This window comes from Calidris pugnax, unplaced genomic scaffold, assembly GCF_001431845.1.
Source record: "Calidris pugnax isolate Ruff unplaced genomic scaffold, ASM143184v1 scaffold103, whole genome shotgun sequence".
In the NCBI taxonomy this organism is placed as follows: domain Eukaryota; kingdom Metazoa; phylum Chordata; class Aves; order Charadriiformes; family Scolopacidae; genus Calidris; species Calidris pugnax.
Genome location: NW_015090990.1, coordinates 10,781,508 through 10,801,393, shown reverse-complemented (window position 1 = coordinate 10,801,393; position 19,886 = coordinate 10,781,508). Strand labels below are relative to the sequence as shown.

Sequence of the window (19,886 nt, the reverse complement as noted above, 5' to 3'; positions counted from 1 at the left end):
AGTCCCAGTTTTGCTTTTCTTGTTAACTCCTGTACAGATTCTGAGTGGCAGAGGCCGCTCTAGGACCTGATGCAAACTCTGTCTCCTGCTGCTGCTGCAGCGCAGGCTCAGGAGAGGGGAGCAGGGATGGCTTCCCCAGGAAGGTGGCTTTGCTCCAGGGCAGTGCAATGCCCGGCCCCTTACATCGAGTAGTAACAGTTGCATTTTTGCAGAAAACAGCAGGAAACAGGAATCCAGGTGATCCAACTTGCAGTTTGAGGCTGCTTACCTTGTTTATACTGACCTCCTGCCCTGCTAAGGGCCTGTCCCTCCACAGGCTATGAATGCAAGAACGTTCCTCTTCTTGGAACCAATCCCAAAAAATACCAGTGGTTGAAAACCTTAGAGGCTGGATGTGATGGACAAAGCAGATTTATTTGCTCTAAACAGGCAGGGCAGGCAAGCACCAGCTAAATTAAATCTAAGCTATTGCAGCAGCAAAGGAAATTTTTCTTGCTGCTGTTCAAATGTGCCTCTGTGGGCTTTGCCACCAGCACTGCCCGGGGCAGGGAACACCCCTTCCAGCCACCAAGCGTGGGCAAAACACAGTGAAACAGGAGGATCTAATCCATATTTGAGGATGGCAGTTTGGGAGTATAAGCATTGAGGAGGAGGCACACAGAGCCATGGCCCTGGCGAGCGTTTCCCCAGAGACAGAGAGCAGCACTAACACGGGTAGGGCTGATGGCAAAGCTCCTGGGTCCCCACCACCACCTCCATTATCTCGGCTATCAAATGTCTCTGACTTACAGAGAAAATGTTCTCTCTAGCTGTAATACAGACTGGAATTACAAACGGGCTGTGAAACAGTCGTCCTTATTTCAGCACTAAGAGGAAAGCCTGGGGCAAACGGCACCTCGTGGCCTTTGGGGGCTGTCACGTTTGTGCCTTCCCTGCCCGAGATGAACAGCACCAAACACACCCTGCACTTAGTGCAGAAGCCTCTTTTGATTCCACTAGGAAAGAATCAGCCTGAAGTAACTGGGCCCACAACGGCTCACATTCAATTTAAACCAGTATTTCTCATCCCAGCACACAGTGATGGTTGCACTCGCATCAAAACTCCCCACCTCATTAAGGAAAAAAAGAAAATATTGCACCTTAGATGACTTCGATATATGTGAAAACATCAGCTCGCAAATGATATCCTGTATTTTATTATTGTTATTACTGAGGTACAGAGTACGTTCCCAAACCTGAGCGTGACTAGTGCCATGGCCAAGTCTCCCGTATGACAGTGCAGACCTTGGACACGGACACGTCTCCCCCTGGAGACCATTCCTGCCTTGATCCAAACATGCAGCTTTTAAAAGCGTTATAAGCACAGCCGCGGAGCTGGGCAGAGCCAAGGTCCTCTGCCCTGCAGTCCCGGGGTGGAACGGCGCTCCCTCCCGTACCTGGGAGGGTGTTGCAGTGACCGCAGAGGGCTTTGTGTTCCACACAGCACTAAAAAAAGGTGAGGGCAACGCATTTGAGATTGTAAGTCATTTGACAACATACACTTTATTCTGATACAAAATTGAAATATTTTAACAAATTTCCATCCATTATGGACTATACTGACATTTTTAATTTCCATGCTATTTTTAAACTTGTTTAACCACAAGTTTTAAGATTGCAGTGCACACTAGCACCATTGCTCTTCAAGTCTTTGCCAGTTATTTTAACATATTATTCTGTTTCCAATCTTGCGATATTATCTTCTACATGAAGGCCATTTTTCTTCTACGTAGATACTTGGAATACTTTAGTTCAGGAAAAAGCTAATCTTAGAGAGAGATGTCAACCTGTAGCACCCACAGCAGAAAAAGAATCATCCATCAGATATCTGAATTTTGGTGACACTCAAGATCTTTCATGCTCCATGAAACTTAAGATACAGACACTTGTCAGAGACCACAGACTGGTACGTAGGGAATATTCCATGGCAGCGTAGACAGTGTATGAAAACACGGTCATGTCTTAAACACGGGAACCACAGACAGCACGTCAGTACATCACACCATCAATGCTTGAACGACCAGGAGCATTCATTCCCCTTCCCACCTTGCACATTTGAAGGACATCAAAGTTAAGACGCCGTGTTTCATTTCAGTGTTACAGAAACAAAATACTTCTCACATCTGCACCAACCTGGGCCCCTTTTGGAGAAATACATTTTTTACTACCTGGACGTACCATTTACTTTTCGATTAAGACACCGGTTTACGTATCAAACCAACTTCCACACAACTGCAGCTTAGGGCCCAGCGCCTCGTTAACTTTACATCTTCACATCTCCATCTACATTTAGAGCTGCTGTTCCAACCGCAGCCGCTACAGAGAGAGGTAGCCGTGAAACAGCGTTCTTAACTCTTGGAACTGCCTCTTGGACAAAGATACACTCGACCAAGCACTCCTTAAGGATGTGTTTAGCTTTGACAAGGTTAATTCCTGAATCAATTGGGGTATGAATAATTGAAATAAAGCAAATTAGTCTAACGAGAGTGTTATAAATCCAAACGTGAAAATAATTCTAACAGTGAGTATCTAGATCTGACCGTGCTGCGAAAAGCCCCCTCCAGAGCACAGAACCCATCTGCAGCAACGCACAATCCTCTCCTGGTAAGACAGAGCAAAGCTCTACACAGGCCTAGCAGCAGCTGCAAACTGGAAAGGTTTTTGTTAAAACTTACTTTCATTAAAACATTGTCAAGATTTTGCTATTAAAAAAAGTGTAACGTTCCCCCTCCCGTCAAGTACAAAAGCGTTTGCCCTGAAGGGAGAAGGCCCAGGACACACCAATGCTCCTCCCCATTCCCTGCTGCTACAGGGGGTGCCCCAGGGAGCTGGGGAGAAGCAGAGGTCTCCACTGCTCCTTGTCACCTGGGCGCCAAGCTGTGAGCACAGGGCCCTGCGGGGTGACTGTGACCTCACTGCAGCACCCTGACACCTGGGCTCAACCTCGGCTAACCAAAAACATTTGTCAACTTTTTTTAAAAATCCCTGTGGCCACTATGAGATTCCCATGAAGTAACTCCTGATTTTATGAAAATCTCAACATTTCCATTGCAAATTGCTTCCAAATTAACTTTTAGTTGTGTGTCACAACATCAAAAGAGTTTGCTTTTTGGATGTTTACAGACAGCAGGTGACAAGTGTAAACACTCCAACCCACCTGTGAACATCCCAAAGCTGAAATGCACACGTTCCATTTGACTTTGTTTTCTGAGTAACCGAAGCAAAAGCAACACCAAAATAGAAATTGACTTCACAAAAATAACGCACAGACTCAAAAACGTATCAGCAAGTTCAGGCAGGCACCGGACTACTACCATACAAAAGGAGTTTAAGATACCCCAGACCTGGAACAACCAAAGACGAAGAAGAGGAAATACATGTTCCAAGAGTTAAGAACCAACATGTGGAAAAGCAGATTCCATGAAAAGTTCTTTTCTGGCCATTTGTCAGTATAAATGCAGCTGTGCTTTCAGCTGGGTGCCACGTGACAGGACCAGCCTCCACGAGCCCACCCTGCCTGAAAGCACCAAACACCGGAACGTCTGAAAATCAACTGTTGGAGATTTGTAGAGATAAATCCAAACCCACCTGGTAAGCCAAGGCTCATTTATCGGGAGGGAAGCCCCTGCTCTAACCAACGCAAAGTGCCTTTACAGACTTTCTGCAGCAGCAGCAGCGTGTCACACGCTGCCGAGAACCGTGAGGAACCTCTTCAGTGTCTTCAGCGCTGGGTTTCTGCAGGGCTTCTCTTTGTACGACAAAGGTAACCAACAATTTCTCTCCAACCCCCCCAGTGGCAACGGGGGGCGGGCATTTCAAAACATGTATCATTTCTGTCTTGTCGATCTCAGACACACAGCCACTTTGTACCTGGCAGGAACAGAAGACTGCGGGGTAGCGACCGCGCCAGCAGCAGCCCCCAGCCAGCGCAGGGAGGGCTGGACGGCCCCCGCTGCCAGACTCGCTCCTTAGGCTTAAGGCTTTCCCCTCCACACTAAAAGGCTGGCAAAGGAAAGCCTAAAAGGAAATAAGGGTTAAACAAGTGTTTTACTAAACACTACAGATCTTACCCAGTCAGAAACCTTCAATTGAAGAGGATGTGCAAGACATTCCCCATTTTGTCAAGCAGCAGCTTCTCATTCAACCTGAAAATCAAAGAAATTACTCTTACCTTGTTTAAAAACCTCCCGCTACTCTTTATAATTCATGAAAAATGTTAAAGGCAAACCTTACCTATGCTCATTGCCCTTCCTTTCAGGTCTAAATGCTAGACCTATTGATTTTGAGTCAACTCAAGTAGCTATCACTCAAGGAGGTTCCAAAAGGTGCAGAACTCTTGCTAGACTTTCTTCGATATTTCAGCTGTGACCAGCAGATTAACTAGCCTTTGGGAAGCTGCTCACTATCAGCCACAGTATCTTATGCCTTCACTTTTCTGGAAGTTGAAGCTGTTGCTCCTGCTGCCTTGTCATTCTGCAATTATGCTGGCTGACTTCTCCATACTCAATAGGCTGCTGAAGTCCTGTCTTATGAGTCTCCTTAGCAAAGTATGGGTCAGAGAAGTACATCCTAGGTTCTTTAGAGCTGGTTAAGCACTGTCCTCACGCTTTTCCACGTCACAAACACCAGCTAAGCTACCCCACCCACCTACACAGCCGTCACTTACATCCATCTCTTAAAAGGTTGCATACAGATCTTGTTCATAAAGTTTATTATGACACTATTTTGCAAAGTTAACATTGTTGTCACAGTACAGCTACAAGAGGCCCTGTTAAAAAGAACACTGTCAATACATTCTAAAAAAAAAAATAAAATAATAATTTAGGAACACCAGATCAATTGTCAGAAGGGACATCAACCCCATCCTCCAGTTGTCCCTGCAACCAGGTGCAGGCCCCAGGTACAAGTCTACACATCTTCTAAGCGCAGTAGCGTAACAAAGCAAGTCGGTGGCTGGGTGGCTGGCTCCCTAGGGAGTTGTGCTTTAGTTTCCGAGGTTTTCAAACTCCAAATGGGTTGTTTAAAAAACGCCTTTATTGAAATACAACCTGCCCCCCCCCCCCAAGTACATCCTAGGTTCTTTAGAGCTGGTTAAGCACTGTCCTCACGCTTTTCCACGTCACAAACACCAGCTAAGCTACCCCACCCACCTACACAGCCGTCACTTACATCCATCTCTTAAAAGGTTGCATACAGATCTTGTTCATAAAGTTTATTATGACACTATTTTGCAAAGTTAACATTGTTGTCACAGTACAGCTACAAGAGGCCCTGTTAAAAAGAACACTGTCAATACATTCTAAAAAAAAAAATAAAATAATAATTTAGGAACACCAGATCAATTGTCAGAAGGGACATCAACCCCATCCTCCAGTTGTCCCTGCAACCAGGTGCAGGCCCCAGGTACAAGTCTACACATCTTCTAAGCGCAGTAGCGTAACAAAGCAAGTCGGTGGCTGGGTGGCTGGCTCCCTAGGGAGTTGTGCTTTAGTTTCCGAGGTTTTCAAACTCCAAATGGGTTGTTTAAAAAACGCCTTTATTGAAATACAACCTCCCCCCCCCCCCCGCCCCAAGCCCAAATTAGTATGTACAACAACAGAAGCGTTCACTAAATCACCAATTCTCGCTTTCGCTTTAGAGATATTTTAAAACTCCACAGAAAAGAATAAGCAGACTTTGAAATCCAGTTTGGAGGCTACCATCTTGACACCGGTTCCTTGGTTTAGTGTACTGCGGTCTACATACACTCCAATAACAGTGTTTAAATAACAATGTTTAATTTTTTTTTTTTTCAAACAACACACTCATTTTTCTGCTACTTCTTAAAATTATAATTCATTATTATATATGACTGATTATGCCTTGAGCCATTCCATACATCTTTGCAGATTCATTCCTACACTGGAATCGCATTTACCTTATACTGCACATTGACCCAGCAGTGAAACAGGTGTGAATAATTCCAATAGCACATTGTCAAGTGTCTGAGTATTTCTTCTATTGCCTGGGCCCCTACTCCTCTGAGTCTGAGCTGACAGAAAGCACTGTCCTGGCAACAGTCGAGAGAGAATTCGCATCAGCTGAGGAAAGGACAGACTGCAGTGCCTTAATTTGGAGGTCAGAAGTGAGAATGAAGTACAATTTCTAGCCACATGTGCTGATAAGATTTGCTACTCCAGTGCATCAAATCCAGTGGTAACACACTATGGTTCTGCCTGTGGCCACTCAAGCCCGTACCGACAGGGTGGGAAGTGTTTCTAGTCGGTCAGGTACAGCTACATGGCGTCTGGTTTCTCTTCCAGCTCTGAGCTGAGCGCAGACATTGGCAAGGGAAAAAAAGCTTGAGAACTAGACTACTTAGAGCCCATGGTCAGCGGGCTTTTGGAACGCGTTACCTGGACTGTCAGTGATTACACCTGTGCTACCCTTGGCTCCCAGTCAGAAGAATGTGTCCAGAAAATTGCCTAGGGTGCATGCAAGAAAGTATATAGCCATTAAGTTATTGAGGAACATACCTATTACTCTCACTATGACACCTCGTTTAATTGAAACAGCGCAGTCTGGTGTGAGGGAGAGGGAAACGGGGACAAAGGAAGGGGATGAAAATTCCAAGCCGCCCTCCCCCAAGTATAGTTTTATTGAAACAGAATCATTGTATATCCCAAGGAAACAGGCACTTGATTCCCCCCACCTTAACTTCTCGGGAAGTACAATAAATATAAAGGTAAAAAGCAAGTTTCTTTTTCTCTTCACCCAAGACTGAAGCGACTGCAGTTAATCCCTCAGACATCTCAAATGAGACGGGAGACAGCTTTAATGTGTCTAAAGTTGGTCTTGTTAAAATATTTATCATGCCTTATTTTCTTGAAGCGCTAGTACTAATACAGAACTACAAATTAAAAAAATATGCACAAACCAAAAAGTAATTTGAAATTTTCATTAAGGTAAAGCTTAGTTCTATAATTCACAAACACTAATTTGAGTAACTCAATCCTAGTTATACATCTAAACAAACTATAATGCAACATACAGATGTTTTCCCTCTGTATGCCTATGTAACTCATGTCAATGACAGTTACATATATACACTGAGACTAGACCCCTTAAGACTGCAAATCAATAGGTGTTTCTATTGTTAACTTTAAATTAATACAAAATAGTAATTGAGAAATGCATTAATCCTCTCTATTAACTAACAAGGAAACACCCTAAACTACATTTTATTTCTGTTATAGAGTTCTCTGTACTAAATGTGGAAAAACTGAACTACACAAATATTGAAAAGTTAAAAATTCCTTAATTTGTTTATTCCTGGTACCACTACCACAATTTACAGGGCAATATACCTGATGTAATGGGAAAATAAAAAGAAAAAAGAAAGACAAAGCTACAACAGATAAAGACCTCAGGAATGTACATCTAATCGACACTACATTGCATTAATCAATAGCTGCACTTTTTGCAAACTGTGGCTATGACAGTCCTGAACAAGAAGGGTTTCCTGTTTAAGCTGCGGTAACTTTTCTGACTATGGATCATCGTTCCTTCTGTGGCAGATTTTACAGTTCCTCTAATGCATTTGGGACGACTGTCTCAAAGTAACCTGCAGCTTTCCTGACAACTCCTCGCTCTCTCTCCTGCTAAGAACTGTAGCCTGTTGAATACAGGATAAGAAAATTATTACTCTCAGTGCACAGTTGTACATTATTAATCATCATTAGAAATATGCATTACACCTACCCTTTTTCTGGTAGCATTTTTAGAATCTTCTACCACCATAGCCCCCACTTCCACTTCCAGATCCATAACCACCTACAAAAAACAGGGCAGACATTGAAATACAAGAAGAGTAAAAAAGTTTAACCCCCCAAATATTTGCGGTACAAAATCCTATTTACCACCATAGGGACTGCCTGAACTTCTGCCACCAAAGCTGCCACCACCTTTCATGGGACCATAGTTGGATTGCTGTTGTCCACTGTAATTGCCAAAATCATTGTAGTTTCCACTGCCACCATAATTACCTGAAACAAATGCGGATTTATAAAGCCACTTATGTTCAACACTTAGGACATGAAGCTTGCCAAATTACGACATCCAACGTAAATGTCATTGTTCAAAACAATTTAAAAAAGAATTGCAAGCATTTTGCACGCTACCTCTAACTCACAATGCACAAGTGACAGAAGACCCTTAGCATTTGGAAGATTAGAAACTGGTATTTCATTGAAGGTGAAAAACATCACATGACATTAGAAAATTTACACAGATTTGAGTAGGCAATTTTGAAGTTAAAACAATAGACCAAATTTAAGGCATTCAAACTTGCAAAAGCACAGGTTTCACCATCATTATTCCACTGCCCAACGATTTGCACAACAATAATGTAAACTACATACAATTTATCTGCTCCAAAAAGTGACAGAATTGTAACGGACACGCTGCATATACACATCAGAGGGTAGAATAAAATATGCAGTAGGTTCTGCAGCTTAACTCCCCAAACCTGCACTAGCTCTTGGCACGTTCTTACTGCTCCTTCTCCAACAATTCTAGTCGTGCACCTAAGCTAGTTTTGTATTTGTGGGGTACCCTTACCAGAAACATCCTCTCCATCATTAAAGACCTCCACAGAAGTTACCCCAGATTAAAAGATTAGCCTTATCGTTCAGAAATCCCTGCAGGGAAATTAATACTGATAACATAGAACACAGCTAAACTGATCATACAACAAGATGTAGCTAGATGTATTTTGGTTAGATATTAACCTACATTTTAAATATACTTGTCAAGGGTCTACACTGGCTAAGACTTTAAAACAGGATTACAACTATGTGATTTCCAGTTAGTCTAATTTGAGTGTGTAATTGACAAAAGAACTGTTTTATAAAAATAACTGAAGTAGGTCATTTCACAGGCAAACAATAAAAAAGCTTATAGAAACCTAGATGTGCAGTCCTCACCAAGGAGGATGTGATCTACATGATGTGAACTGGTATCTGACAACAACAGCGACACTTCAAATGGTCAGATTAAAAATCCTTCTTCTCTCCCTCCACACATAGGTTTATAGCTGCTGTTTTTTTGAAAAATAAGTTCGTGGCAAAACAATGTTGTATATAGTGTATTAAAGCTGATCCAGAGGGAAAAGAACTTTCCTTATGGAACAGAGCATTCTGCTAAGACCTAATTGCATTAACTCATTGCATGCAGTATCATACTTTAGGCATTGTACAACTCAGACCTTACTAAAAACATAGAACTCTACTTAAAGCTGGCATCTTACCACCACCGAAATTTCCTCCTTCGTTGTAGCCATCATATCCTCCTCCTCCACCTCCATATCCACCACCTGGGTTTCCATATCCTGGTCCTCCACCACCACCATAACCTCCTCTGCTGCCATACCCAGGACCACCTCCATAGTTGCCACCTTTGAATAAAAGAAGAACCAAACTGAGCACATTCAAGCTAAATATCGGTAAGAAAAGGTCCCTTTAAAAACAAACAAGCAAAAAAACCAACAAAAAAATACACAGTAAAAAAAAAAATCTCCCACAATGTTTTCCTCGTACTATATTCATTGTGGTTGAATCATTTATGGAAACTATTTAATCAATTAAAAAAAAATAAATTAGTTAAGGTATACCGTTGAAGCACGACACTTAAAAGTTCATTCTGGCTCACAGAAAATACACAGACCTGCTGCTACCACCCCTATTAGATGTAATTACTGCCTCTTTACACAAATGGTGGTGTCAGTACTGTGAACGAGCCTCTCTATTCCTCTGAACTGAAATGACTCATTAGGCAAAGCCCTCAAAAGAATTCTGTTTTACAGTTTTTATCTAGACATACAGCTTCATTTACATCTGTGTCAAAGCTACTGGACGTTATTTTTTTCTGATCATGTAAAGCACATCTGAAAGACTTAGTATTCCAGATGCTGACTTGGTCTCAGATATTTTGTTGGAATAACTCCCAACTAGGAAATGGTTCCAAAGGACTCAACATCCCTACCTGCCTACAGAATCAGGACATAAATAACTACGTGCCACTTCCCTTGCTCCCCATCCCCTCCCCAAATGCTACTTTCACCACCATTTGGTAATGTCCACAGTTCACAGTTCTCTTCAGATGCACTTCAGATACTCATTCAAACTTCATAATGAAAAAGATACTACCAAGCCATGAAAAGTCTTACAGCTGATTGAAAAGATATGTTATCTTAGTTGGTCACTGCTTTATTCAGTTTCAGTCATCTTAATTAACTGACATTAGAATCTTCGTTTAGTTCTCAATCATCATAAACAGCATGAACTCATGAGATGAGGTTATCTAAAGGGTACATATAAAGGAGTATTTTTTCCCACCCATCATTTTGTGGGGAAAACAAAAAACCTTTAACTGTTCCCAGCCCTACAGTGTAGAAAACATCACCAAAGCAGACTTGATTTCCAAGGTGAAGACAAGACTTACGGCTGGTTATAACACTGGGTGAAAAAAACCAGAAGCGAACAATACACTTACCATCACCAAATCCATTGTATCCGTCACCACCCCCAAAGCTTCCTCTGCTCCCACCACCGCCACCACCACCCCCATAGCCTCCTGGAACACAAAACAGATGAGAATGTTTTCCTGAACACACGTGTTAAGTGTTTAAGCCAACTGACACAGGAAATAAAAAAATAGAAATCACATTCTATACAAACATTCCAGTCATTTACCTCTTCCACCAAAGTTTCCTCCTCTGCCAAAATTCCCTCCACCGCCTCCGAAGTTTCCACGACCCATGAAGTTGCCTGAGCCACCCCCACGGCCTACAAAATATTTTGCTTTAATTACATCAATTGAAAGCCAGTTACATAAAATAACCACGCACAACTCCAAACTCACCTCTCTGAGAGCTGGCAGTCTGCATCTCTTGTTTTGAGAGTGCTTTTTTCACTTCACAGTTATGTCCATTTATAGTATGGTATTTCTGAACTAGAGAAAATTGTGAAATAACAAAGAATTAGAAAATCAAATAATTGAAACCAATAGGTTCTAAACTCCCATAGAAAGTTATTGTAAGGCTTCCAAAAGGAACATTAAATCTACCCCACCTCTTATATTAGCCAAGCAGTTGATTATGACAACATCTTACATACTGACACCATAAGAACAACACTGCTGTCCTGAAATCTAATGATACACTTATCCCAGAAGACATTTCTCCCTAAGGAGTTACATACCAACAATTTTATCAACTGTATCGTGATCATCGAAAGTTACAAAAGCGAAGCCTCTTTTCTTTCCGCTTTGCCTGTCTTCCATGACTTCTATGGTTTCAATCTTGCCATATTTTTCAAAGTACTCCCTTAAATTATATTCCTCTGTGTCTTCTTTAATTCCACCAACAAATATTTTCTTTACTGTGAGATGTGCTCCAGGCTTTACAGAATCCTACAACGCCAAAAATGACACTCAGTGTTTGACATTATTAGGTAAAAATCAGGAAATAAGGTTAACCGAGATACTTAACTCACCTCCCTCGAAACTGCTCTCTTTGGTTCAACCACCCGTCCATCGACCTTATGTGGTCGAGCACTCATGGCAGCATCCACCTCCTCCACACAAGAGTAAGTGACAAAGCCGAAGCCTCTGGAACGTTTTGTTTGTGGGTCTCTCATCACCTGCAACAACATAGAGGGTACTCTGCATTGCTGTACTAGATTAAGTACCTATATCCTTCCAAAGGCACAAACTAATATTTGACACTTTACCACACAGTCCGTGAGCGTGCCCCATTTTTCGAAGTGCTCTCTCAAGCTGTCATCTGTTGTTTCAAAGCTCAGGCCTCCAATGAACAGCTTTCTCAACTGCTCCGGCTCCTTTGGCTCATGGCCCTACAAAATAAAAAATCAAAAACATATTTTGAATACAAATCACAAACCTGAAATTTCACAGAATTTCTAAAAATTATCTGTGCACGTTTTAACTACAAATAGGTAAATACATTTACGTAAAAACAACTTCTAATGGGTTAAGACAGCAGCATAGTAAACACTTAATGAGGTGTGATTTTAATTAAAACACTAACTAACTAACAACTTAAAAGTGCTCAAATGCAAACAACACTAAAGAGATTTCAATACACTAAATAATTTGGTTGCTCCCCCCCCCTCCGGAAGTGCATTCATTTTATGCCTATCTTATGTTCGAGTTGTGTATTGCTCTGTAGGGATCAGCAATGAAGCGCTGCTAGATAAAGGGAAGTTTAACACTTTATGAAGCACAATCATGAGGAACTATAAAAAAACACTTTAAGAACACAGTGTACAAAAAAAAGAGGTTATTGTCCAAACGGAGCATCTAGTCTTTTGGGATATCCATTTTGAAAGGTTATTTTCAAGCATGTTGAAGAAATTTATTGATTCTTAATTAATTAAAATTCTGTATTTTGTACTTGGATAGTTTTTTAAGTTGAATGCATGCAAGCAAGAAAGAAGAATTACATATGAGGTTTTCAGTGTTATGGGAAATACCTTTTAAATGTGAATCGACATGGACTTTTGTCTTACAGACAAAAAACCATCTTGAATAACAATGAATCAATGACCAGTAGTACCAACTACTGGGATAAGACTAGTACCTTAACATGCATCGTAAAACTAACCTAAGTTTAACTGAAGCTCTTGACAGTACCACCTATATATGAACAGCCACGTTTTAAAATGAGCTATTTTTCAGAGTCCAGTTTTCTATAGCATGAATTAAGAGGGCTTACAAGTGCATTAGTGTTTCTGCTCTCTTTCAGTGTTGCATGTTTTTTTAGTTAGGCAGGGAGTATTCTGCCACACATTTAACAGGAGTTTATGCAAAACTATTTTACAACTTTCTCCCATCCCCAAGACAGAGAAGTCTTACAAAAAGCAACCAAACTAAAATCTTATTGAGCAAGCTGGTACATCTGTGCCTGTAGAACACTGCACAACAAGTGGCTGGCTAGCTATGCTGCAGGTTGCTTCAATTCTGCAGCATGAACGTGTAACAGGCTTCACTGCTGCTGCTGCAGTGGGTCAACCTAGACAAGATGCAGCATTAGCCTGAGAGCTGAACTACACAAAACCAGCCACAGACTTCTACATGTAGATATCTTGCTTCAAACCCAAAGGTGAACTACTTTAACCTTGCCAGTTTAAACAGAGTGGGTGGTGGTCCTAGGACTGGCCAGAAAAGCATACGTCCCTTTGAGTGCAAGACAATCACCCTAAAGAGCAATTAATATTGTGAAGCAATATGTGGCAAAAAGAATTTCTGAATTACATACTCCTTTAGTAAACCATAGATTTATAATGTTCAAGTTGTACTACAGGGAAAAAATGACTAGATTATGAAAAGCTGTCTGGGAAGTAGACCCTGCTCTTACACCTGCTAAACCTAGCAAGGAAGAGCCCTAGCATTCATAGTAACAACTCTCTATTTAAATCACTAGCTTTGTCACTACAGGAACATTACATTAAGTGACTAACAGTCAATGGTTCTGTGACTACAAAGTAAAGTTTCTTTTCTGTGGTCTCCTAAGTGGTCTGGACTCCCCTCTAACTATACATAAGCTTAAACTCTTACAGGATAACACATCTACTGTATCCAGAAAATATTGTAGGTTAAGTGAAATACTAGTTTCTGTTGCTAATTGCATTTTATTTTTAATTTACTGACACTACCTAATTTTTAGCTGGGTTTTGTTAAAACTGGGAACATTAAATGTTTCAAACCCTCCTGCACATACTAAGAGAAAATTTATTACACAAAACTGTAAAGTTTAGACTTCTCCAAAACAATAAACCTATAAGGAAAAATTAGACAGACTTTTCACAGTTCTCTGACACACCTCAAGGTTTACAGGGTTCCAGCTGGCAACTGCTTTTACCTTCAAAGAATGACCACAGAACTTTTCAGGTCACTCCTGAAAGGAAAAGTTAAGTCCTTTTCTACTTATTTTTATTATGTGCACATGAAGTGATGTTCTCATGTGGGAAGAAAACACCTGCTGTTATATCTTCTCTCTTCTATCGGAGAGAAATTATCCTCCAATAGAACACTTCACAGAAATAAAAGATGACATTTTCTTAGGGAATTATTTGGTTTTTTCAGGCATCTTGTTCTCACTGGGGATAAGAATCTCTAGGGTTTTCAGAACGCTGTCCTCTATCACACAAGATGTTGTTTCTCAGTCCTTCCGCTCCAAGTTAGTTATAACAAGCACTCTCTCCTGGGCAGAAAACCCTGCAGCACAGATCTCTCCCTTCTTCCCCAGCTACCACATTGCTTCAATAAGATCAGCAGGCTCCCTCCCTCCCTCCCTCCCACTCAGCTGACGCTGCGGGCCAGCACGCCATTTTGCAGTACTCCTTCGGTCGCGGGAAGGAGGAGGGGGAGTAGCGGTAAAAACGCCCAGCCTGCCTGCAGCCAGCAAGCTGGCAACCAGCGCTGTTCCTGCCCTTAAGCAGCTCAAGAGACTCCCCAAACATATTAAAGGGCTCTGAGGAGGCGGGGAACTTTCCATCCACACCTTTGACTAGCGACTTCCTCCCTTAAGCCAGCGCTCTGCGCAGCACCGACCGCCGCCATTTTGTGAGCGACCTCGTCTCCTCCACCCTCAATATGGCGCCGGGGGCGGAGCGGGAAGGCGCGGGCGCGCAGCAGCGCCGGCCACGTCCCCGCGCCGCAGTGGCGCCATGGGCGGCCCCGCGGGCGGGCAGGGAGCGGCCGGGGACGCGCCCGGCTCCCCTCGACGGCCGGGGGTTTCGGATACTCGGCCCTTTGGAGTTTCCTTTGGCATTTCCCTCCAAAAGAAGCGTTTTCAGGCGGAGCGCTCCCCTGCATCGCATCGCGCCGTGCCTCCCCGCAGCGCACCCGCGGCTGCACCCGCCCGGCCGGGCTGCTCTGCCCCGGGAACCGCACCGCAACCCGGTCCTCACCGCACTTTCTCTGCCAGACCTTTTCAGCTAGAAACTTAATAGCTTTTGATACATTCCGGGGCAAGATACTTTTGTAACCACAAGAGCGACCCCAGTTACATTCTATCCAAAGCCCAAAGTTCCTCGCAGGAGGCCTTCACACACCGTGCTTCCATACACAATAACCACGGGCGATGCGGCCCACGCAGCCCGCACACGGCGCGCTCCTCACCCCCGCCTACAGCCCCTCCCGCACTGCAGCGCCGCACCCTTCCACACAGAGCTGGTTTGAGAGAGCTAAAATACTCAGGCACCCTGGGAAAGTCATATTAGACAGCAAACAAATAAAAATAAGCAATCAGAAAGTGTCTCAGTGATAAGCTACATAACCATAGCGAACACCCTCTCTGCTGGTCTTAAAATTGAGTTTACTTTCTGAAGGGTGTCAAGACTTTTTATTCCCCCCTCCCGTTTCCACACCCTGCCCCAAAGTATCTAGCTCCCCTCCGCCCAGAACAGCCCCAACATCTTCTCTATACTACGCACCTTATTCAGTCTACGGTATTTCTGCTAGAAGCAAAAGAAAACAGTTATTTTTACTTAGTACAGCCTCGCTTTCATTTGCAGTGACTTTTAGGCAACCATTAAAAAAAAAAAGAAAAAAAAAAGAACCTGTCTTCATTCCCACTAGAAACAGGACTTTGAAGATAGGATGGAATAAAGTTTCTGCTGATACTCTGAGGATGCATGAATTTCTTAAAAAAAAAGTTACACCTTGCTTGCATCACAAACCTACATGTAATCAGTCTTCTAACAAAACACTAGTAAAGCAAAATTTTCTTATTATGCTTAACACCCCACCCCTTAAAACTGTAATATACTACAACTTAAAGTTACTAATACGGGGATGAAGAAGGTAGAAAAACATCTATGAATTAATACATTAGACAGAAATGGTAAAGGTTTTTTTTTTTAAATCTTTTCCCCTTAAAGCTACTTTTTAAAATAAAAAATAAAACACAATCCTCTCACCTGTGAGGATCGTCTTCCTTTCCTCTTGTAGTCCTCCACGTCTCTCTCTTCCTTAAGAGCAGCCATTTTGGAAGGGTACTCTAACTCGGGCTGTCTTTTAGACCTAGGAAACCTAGAAAACAGGTTGGATAAGTCAGTACTTACCCCAATTCCTGTGCGGCGGGGCCTTCTCTGCCTGCAGCCCACGGGTGTGGCTTTACTGGAGGAAACGTGAAGGGGGGTGAAAGTAGAAAAAGAAAAAAGCAGCATTTAAAAGGGTAGAGTAAAAATCCTCAGCCTATTCCATCACCGTTAGGAAGAGCTGCAGAAGGAACATTTGCTATCCTACAACTGTTGGAATAACTAGGTACAACCTAAAGCTAAAATCTGTAGAAAACAACCCATGTCAATTACTGTCTTGCATAACTATCGTGAATACAACTGGTACAGGGCAAACAAATTCCATCTTTGATACCCAAACCCACTACATAAATCAAATTCTACTTCTCTAGATTTTAAACCCAAAAATACTTAACATTTTGCAAATATTGCTTATCAGAATTATCTTATATGTAACCTATTGTAATCAGTGACCCAGCAGCCTACAAAACTGGAACATTAGATGTGTTAAATGTTTTCTGTATTGGAAAATATTTTCCACTAACACCAGTGTAAGAATCCTTTACTGATTCTATTCTTGCAACATCAGAAATTTTAACACTTGATCCTCAGCAATCTGTAGCATTAGCCGTCTGCATTACTTTTGCTTCCAAGTGATAGATTTGATTACTACCCTGTACTATTTACATGCCCAACTTTTCAAAATAAACCTTAACAAAGTTAATATATCAGTACTAAAATCAAGTATTTCACAACATAAATTCAGTGAATGAACCCACATCTCAGCATTCAAACAAAAAAAATCACATTCCCTTTAGCCTTTATTATTTCAAAGCTTCTGAGATAATCAAGTTACTTTCTTACTACACTGTATTAGTATGTTTTGCTACAATTTATCACTACCTTGGATGTTTCTTGAAACTTTTTTTACAGTAGACAAAATAGAATACTGTCAACTAAATGACATGCTTCCATAAAACTATATTTCTGCTGCATTGAAAACACTGATATTTACAAGATTAGGTGTATTTTTGTGGGCTTTTTGGGTTGGGGGGTGGCCTTAAAGTTTAATTCCTACAAATACTGCATGGGGAAGGGCAAGCAGATGTCTACTGATGACCAATATGTACTGTTATTCAAAGTTTTGTTATTCAAAGTTTAATTATTTAATATAATCCCATGTTAAAATCCAGCATCAAATTAAATTCAACTGTGAAATGAGGAGTACCATGTATTAACATTTATAGAGGTTTTATGAAGTAACATCAAAGTGTCTTCAGTTCCTCTCTATGCAATGTTAAACCTGCTCTTGAAATCCTTTAAATCAAACATCAGTTTGACTTAGAAAGTATTGGGATACTAAGTGTTTCAACTGAGCTGTTCAATTCCATAAGTCAAACACAGGAGATATGAAAGAGAATGTTAACTTTTTAAAAACTTGTTGTATGCTAAAATAAAACGTTGGGAATTTTTAGAGAGGAAAGGGGTAAGCCTATTTAAATACTCTTTTTAAGTAATTAAAAGCATGCAATTCCCTCTCCGATTTTGTCACCTGCTGCTTTCTCCAGTGAGGCTCCATGCTGGCCAACATAAAGCTCTCAGGCATGGCCTCTGCACAATGGCCTGTGCAGGCCATGATGGTCATAAGAGAACTGTCTCCTTGCTACTGCATGCCATCAGCTGAAGCAGAACTCAGCTCTGTTCAGCCCTATTCCTCTTTTGCCCCATGAAAAGCCATTAAAAATATCAATGTCAGTATTAGTTTTTTATACTTAGCATCAACAAAATACTCAACTCTAAATAAAAACATACACAACATTTGTATCGAGTTAGACTAGTGTTGAAAGAGTTGTATAGTGCAACTTAACTAGAGTGCTGAAAGTAGTCTCAGAACAGATTTGTTGGATATAACGAGAAAAAAGTCACTAGGAGATGCGTCATTACTTAAAGGAACTTATAATGCTACTGTATCTCTTGCAGAGACAAGAAATTAGACAGTGGAGGTGAAACAGACATTCCCAAGAAGGAAATTTACCTGTCCAATCAGAGACTACTAGGGAGATGCACTGGTCTTTTTTTCTAAATAGTTAAAGTTGGACCTGACATGTATACAGTATATTATGACTAACCTAAGAGTTAAAGCAGCAAAACAGTAGATTTTCAGCTCTAAGTGTGTTGGCAGCTTATTTACAATGCCAGTGTCTGCTGGGAAAAAAAAACAAACAAGAAGATATTAGCTTAATAACTTATGAGATGGGTTTCCAAGCTTTACTGAAGAATGTTCAAATGCTTTGAACATCATCCCTCCCATTTGTAAAACTATTGTAAAACTATTAACAATCCTGAAGCATCTAAAACAATAGCTTACATGGAAAAGAGTTATTTTTAGCTGTTTTGCTAAGGGATCCAGTTTCTTTTCTGCTTTTAACATAGGACAAAACTTGTGTGATCTGTTGGTTTCTCTGCTCTCAACTCTCCAAGTTTCCATATTGGAAAGAAAGGGGTCCAAAAAAACTCCCAAAAAACTACCGCAAAAAAACTAACAACCCACTTCCAAAACCCCCAACTCTGCTTAATTTTTGTTCACCATACTCTACTTGAAATACTTGAGCAAAAACCCGTAGATTTTGAGGAGAGAGGAAAGAAAAGCAAGGGGGTATATCATGACAGTATTTCCCTCTGGAGAGGGTGCGCAGAATGCCCCAGTGCGCATATGATCTCGACTTCATTCAAGTTGAGAGAAATTTGACCCAAGGTTGTGCAGGTCTGCTTCTTCGTGTTCCCCACTAGGATCATGGCAAGACACCACCGAGTGTCGTGGCTCTTGTGCATGTGTGGCTGGGGGAGTGAAGGAAGGGAAACGGGAAACTATTGGAGAGAGCTTAGGACTGTACCTTCCCCACCTCCCCCGGGCTACAAAAGCTCGCTACTCGCGCTAACTCCCGCGTGGAAAGGGGTGAAGGATATTAGGGAAGTGCCGCAACGTGTACCGGCATCCCTTAAGAGAGGAACTTGAGTACTGAATTAAACGACCTTCGTGCTTTAAAAGTCTGTTTCCCAGGAAAATACGTGGGAAAATCCACATCCCTGGCGCACCGCTCCGGGGAGCTTACATGGCGGGCCACACGAGGAGGACAGAACAATGACACGAGCCACGTGTGGGCCCCGCTTCTCCACGCTTTCGCCGGAATCCGCCTTTAAAGCATTTCGGTGTCCCCCCGGATAGCCAAGAAGGGCTCTGCTGCCCACAGCGCAGTCCCCAGCCGCGGGGCAGGCCTCCTCCCCCACCCCCCCCTCCCGCTCCGGAGCGCAGCGAAATGGCGGCCGCCGCCGCCGTGCCCGAGGGGCCGCACGGCGGAAGCGCAGCCTCTCCCGCACCCTCCCTCTTCCTGCCAGCAGCCGCCATTGCGGGCTAATGCGCCATGGCGCAGGGGAAACCGGGGCTGAAGCCCGGCAGAAACACGCTACGAGGAGGCGGCGGCGGCGGCGGCGGGTGCCACCGCTACGTGCCGCCTCCCCCTCACAGCCCGCCGCGCCCACCTTCCCCCTTCCCCCCGGCGGCGAGTTACAGCGGCTCTACTGCGGCGGGGGAGGGGGGAAAGGGGGGGGGGAAGGAGAAGGAGGCCGCTTCACCTTCCCTTCCACCCTAGCCTCAGCTCAGCCCAGCGGGGCCAGCTCCCCGAGCACGACGGGCAGTTACCTCCATTTTGTGACCAGACTTGCCTCCTTCAGTATCAATATGGAGCCCAGGGGAAGACGGGGGAGGGG

The 19,886-nt window shown here is 42.7% G+C and overlaps 1 protein-coding gene across 5 annotated transcripts; it reads right to left on the bottom strand.

The window, feature by feature from the left end:
* Positions 1-1,509: 1,509 nt before the first annotated feature.
* On the bottom strand, positions 1,510-19,879 carry HNRNPA3 (heterogeneous nuclear ribonucleoprotein A3). Of its 5 annotated transcripts, none has more exons than XR_001413377.1 (13): positions 19,819-19,879; positions 16,020-16,131; positions 11,808-11,930; positions 11,571-11,717; positions 11,277-11,487; positions 10,939-11,028; positions 10,770-10,877; positions 10,570-10,650; positions 9,326-9,472; positions 7,938-8,063; positions 7,780-7,851; positions 4,110-4,184; positions 1,510-3,909 (listed from the first exon to the last, which is right to left on the bottom strand). XR_001413377.1 is itself a non-coding variant. In XM_014954347.1 (13 exons), the coding sequence occupies exons 3-12, from the start codon at positions 16,083-16,085 to the stop codon at positions 7,799-7,801; spliced, it is 1,152 nt and encodes a 383-aa protein (XP_014809833.1). In that variant the 5' UTR covers positions 16,086-16,131; positions 18,248-18,323; positions 19,819-19,836; the 3' UTR covers positions 5,237-7,693; positions 7,780-7,798. The 5 variants fall into 5 exon arrangements, 4 of the variants coding, with proteins under 4 accessions (XP_014809834.1, XP_014809833.1, XP_014809832.1 ...); XM_014954347.1 differs by lacking the exons at positions 1,510-3,909; positions 4,110-4,184 and adding exons at positions 5,237-7,693; positions 18,248-18,323 and having other exon boundaries at positions 19,819-19,836; XM_014954348.1 differs by having other exon boundaries at positions 1,510-4,184.
* Positions 19,880-19,886: the final 7 nt, after the last annotated feature.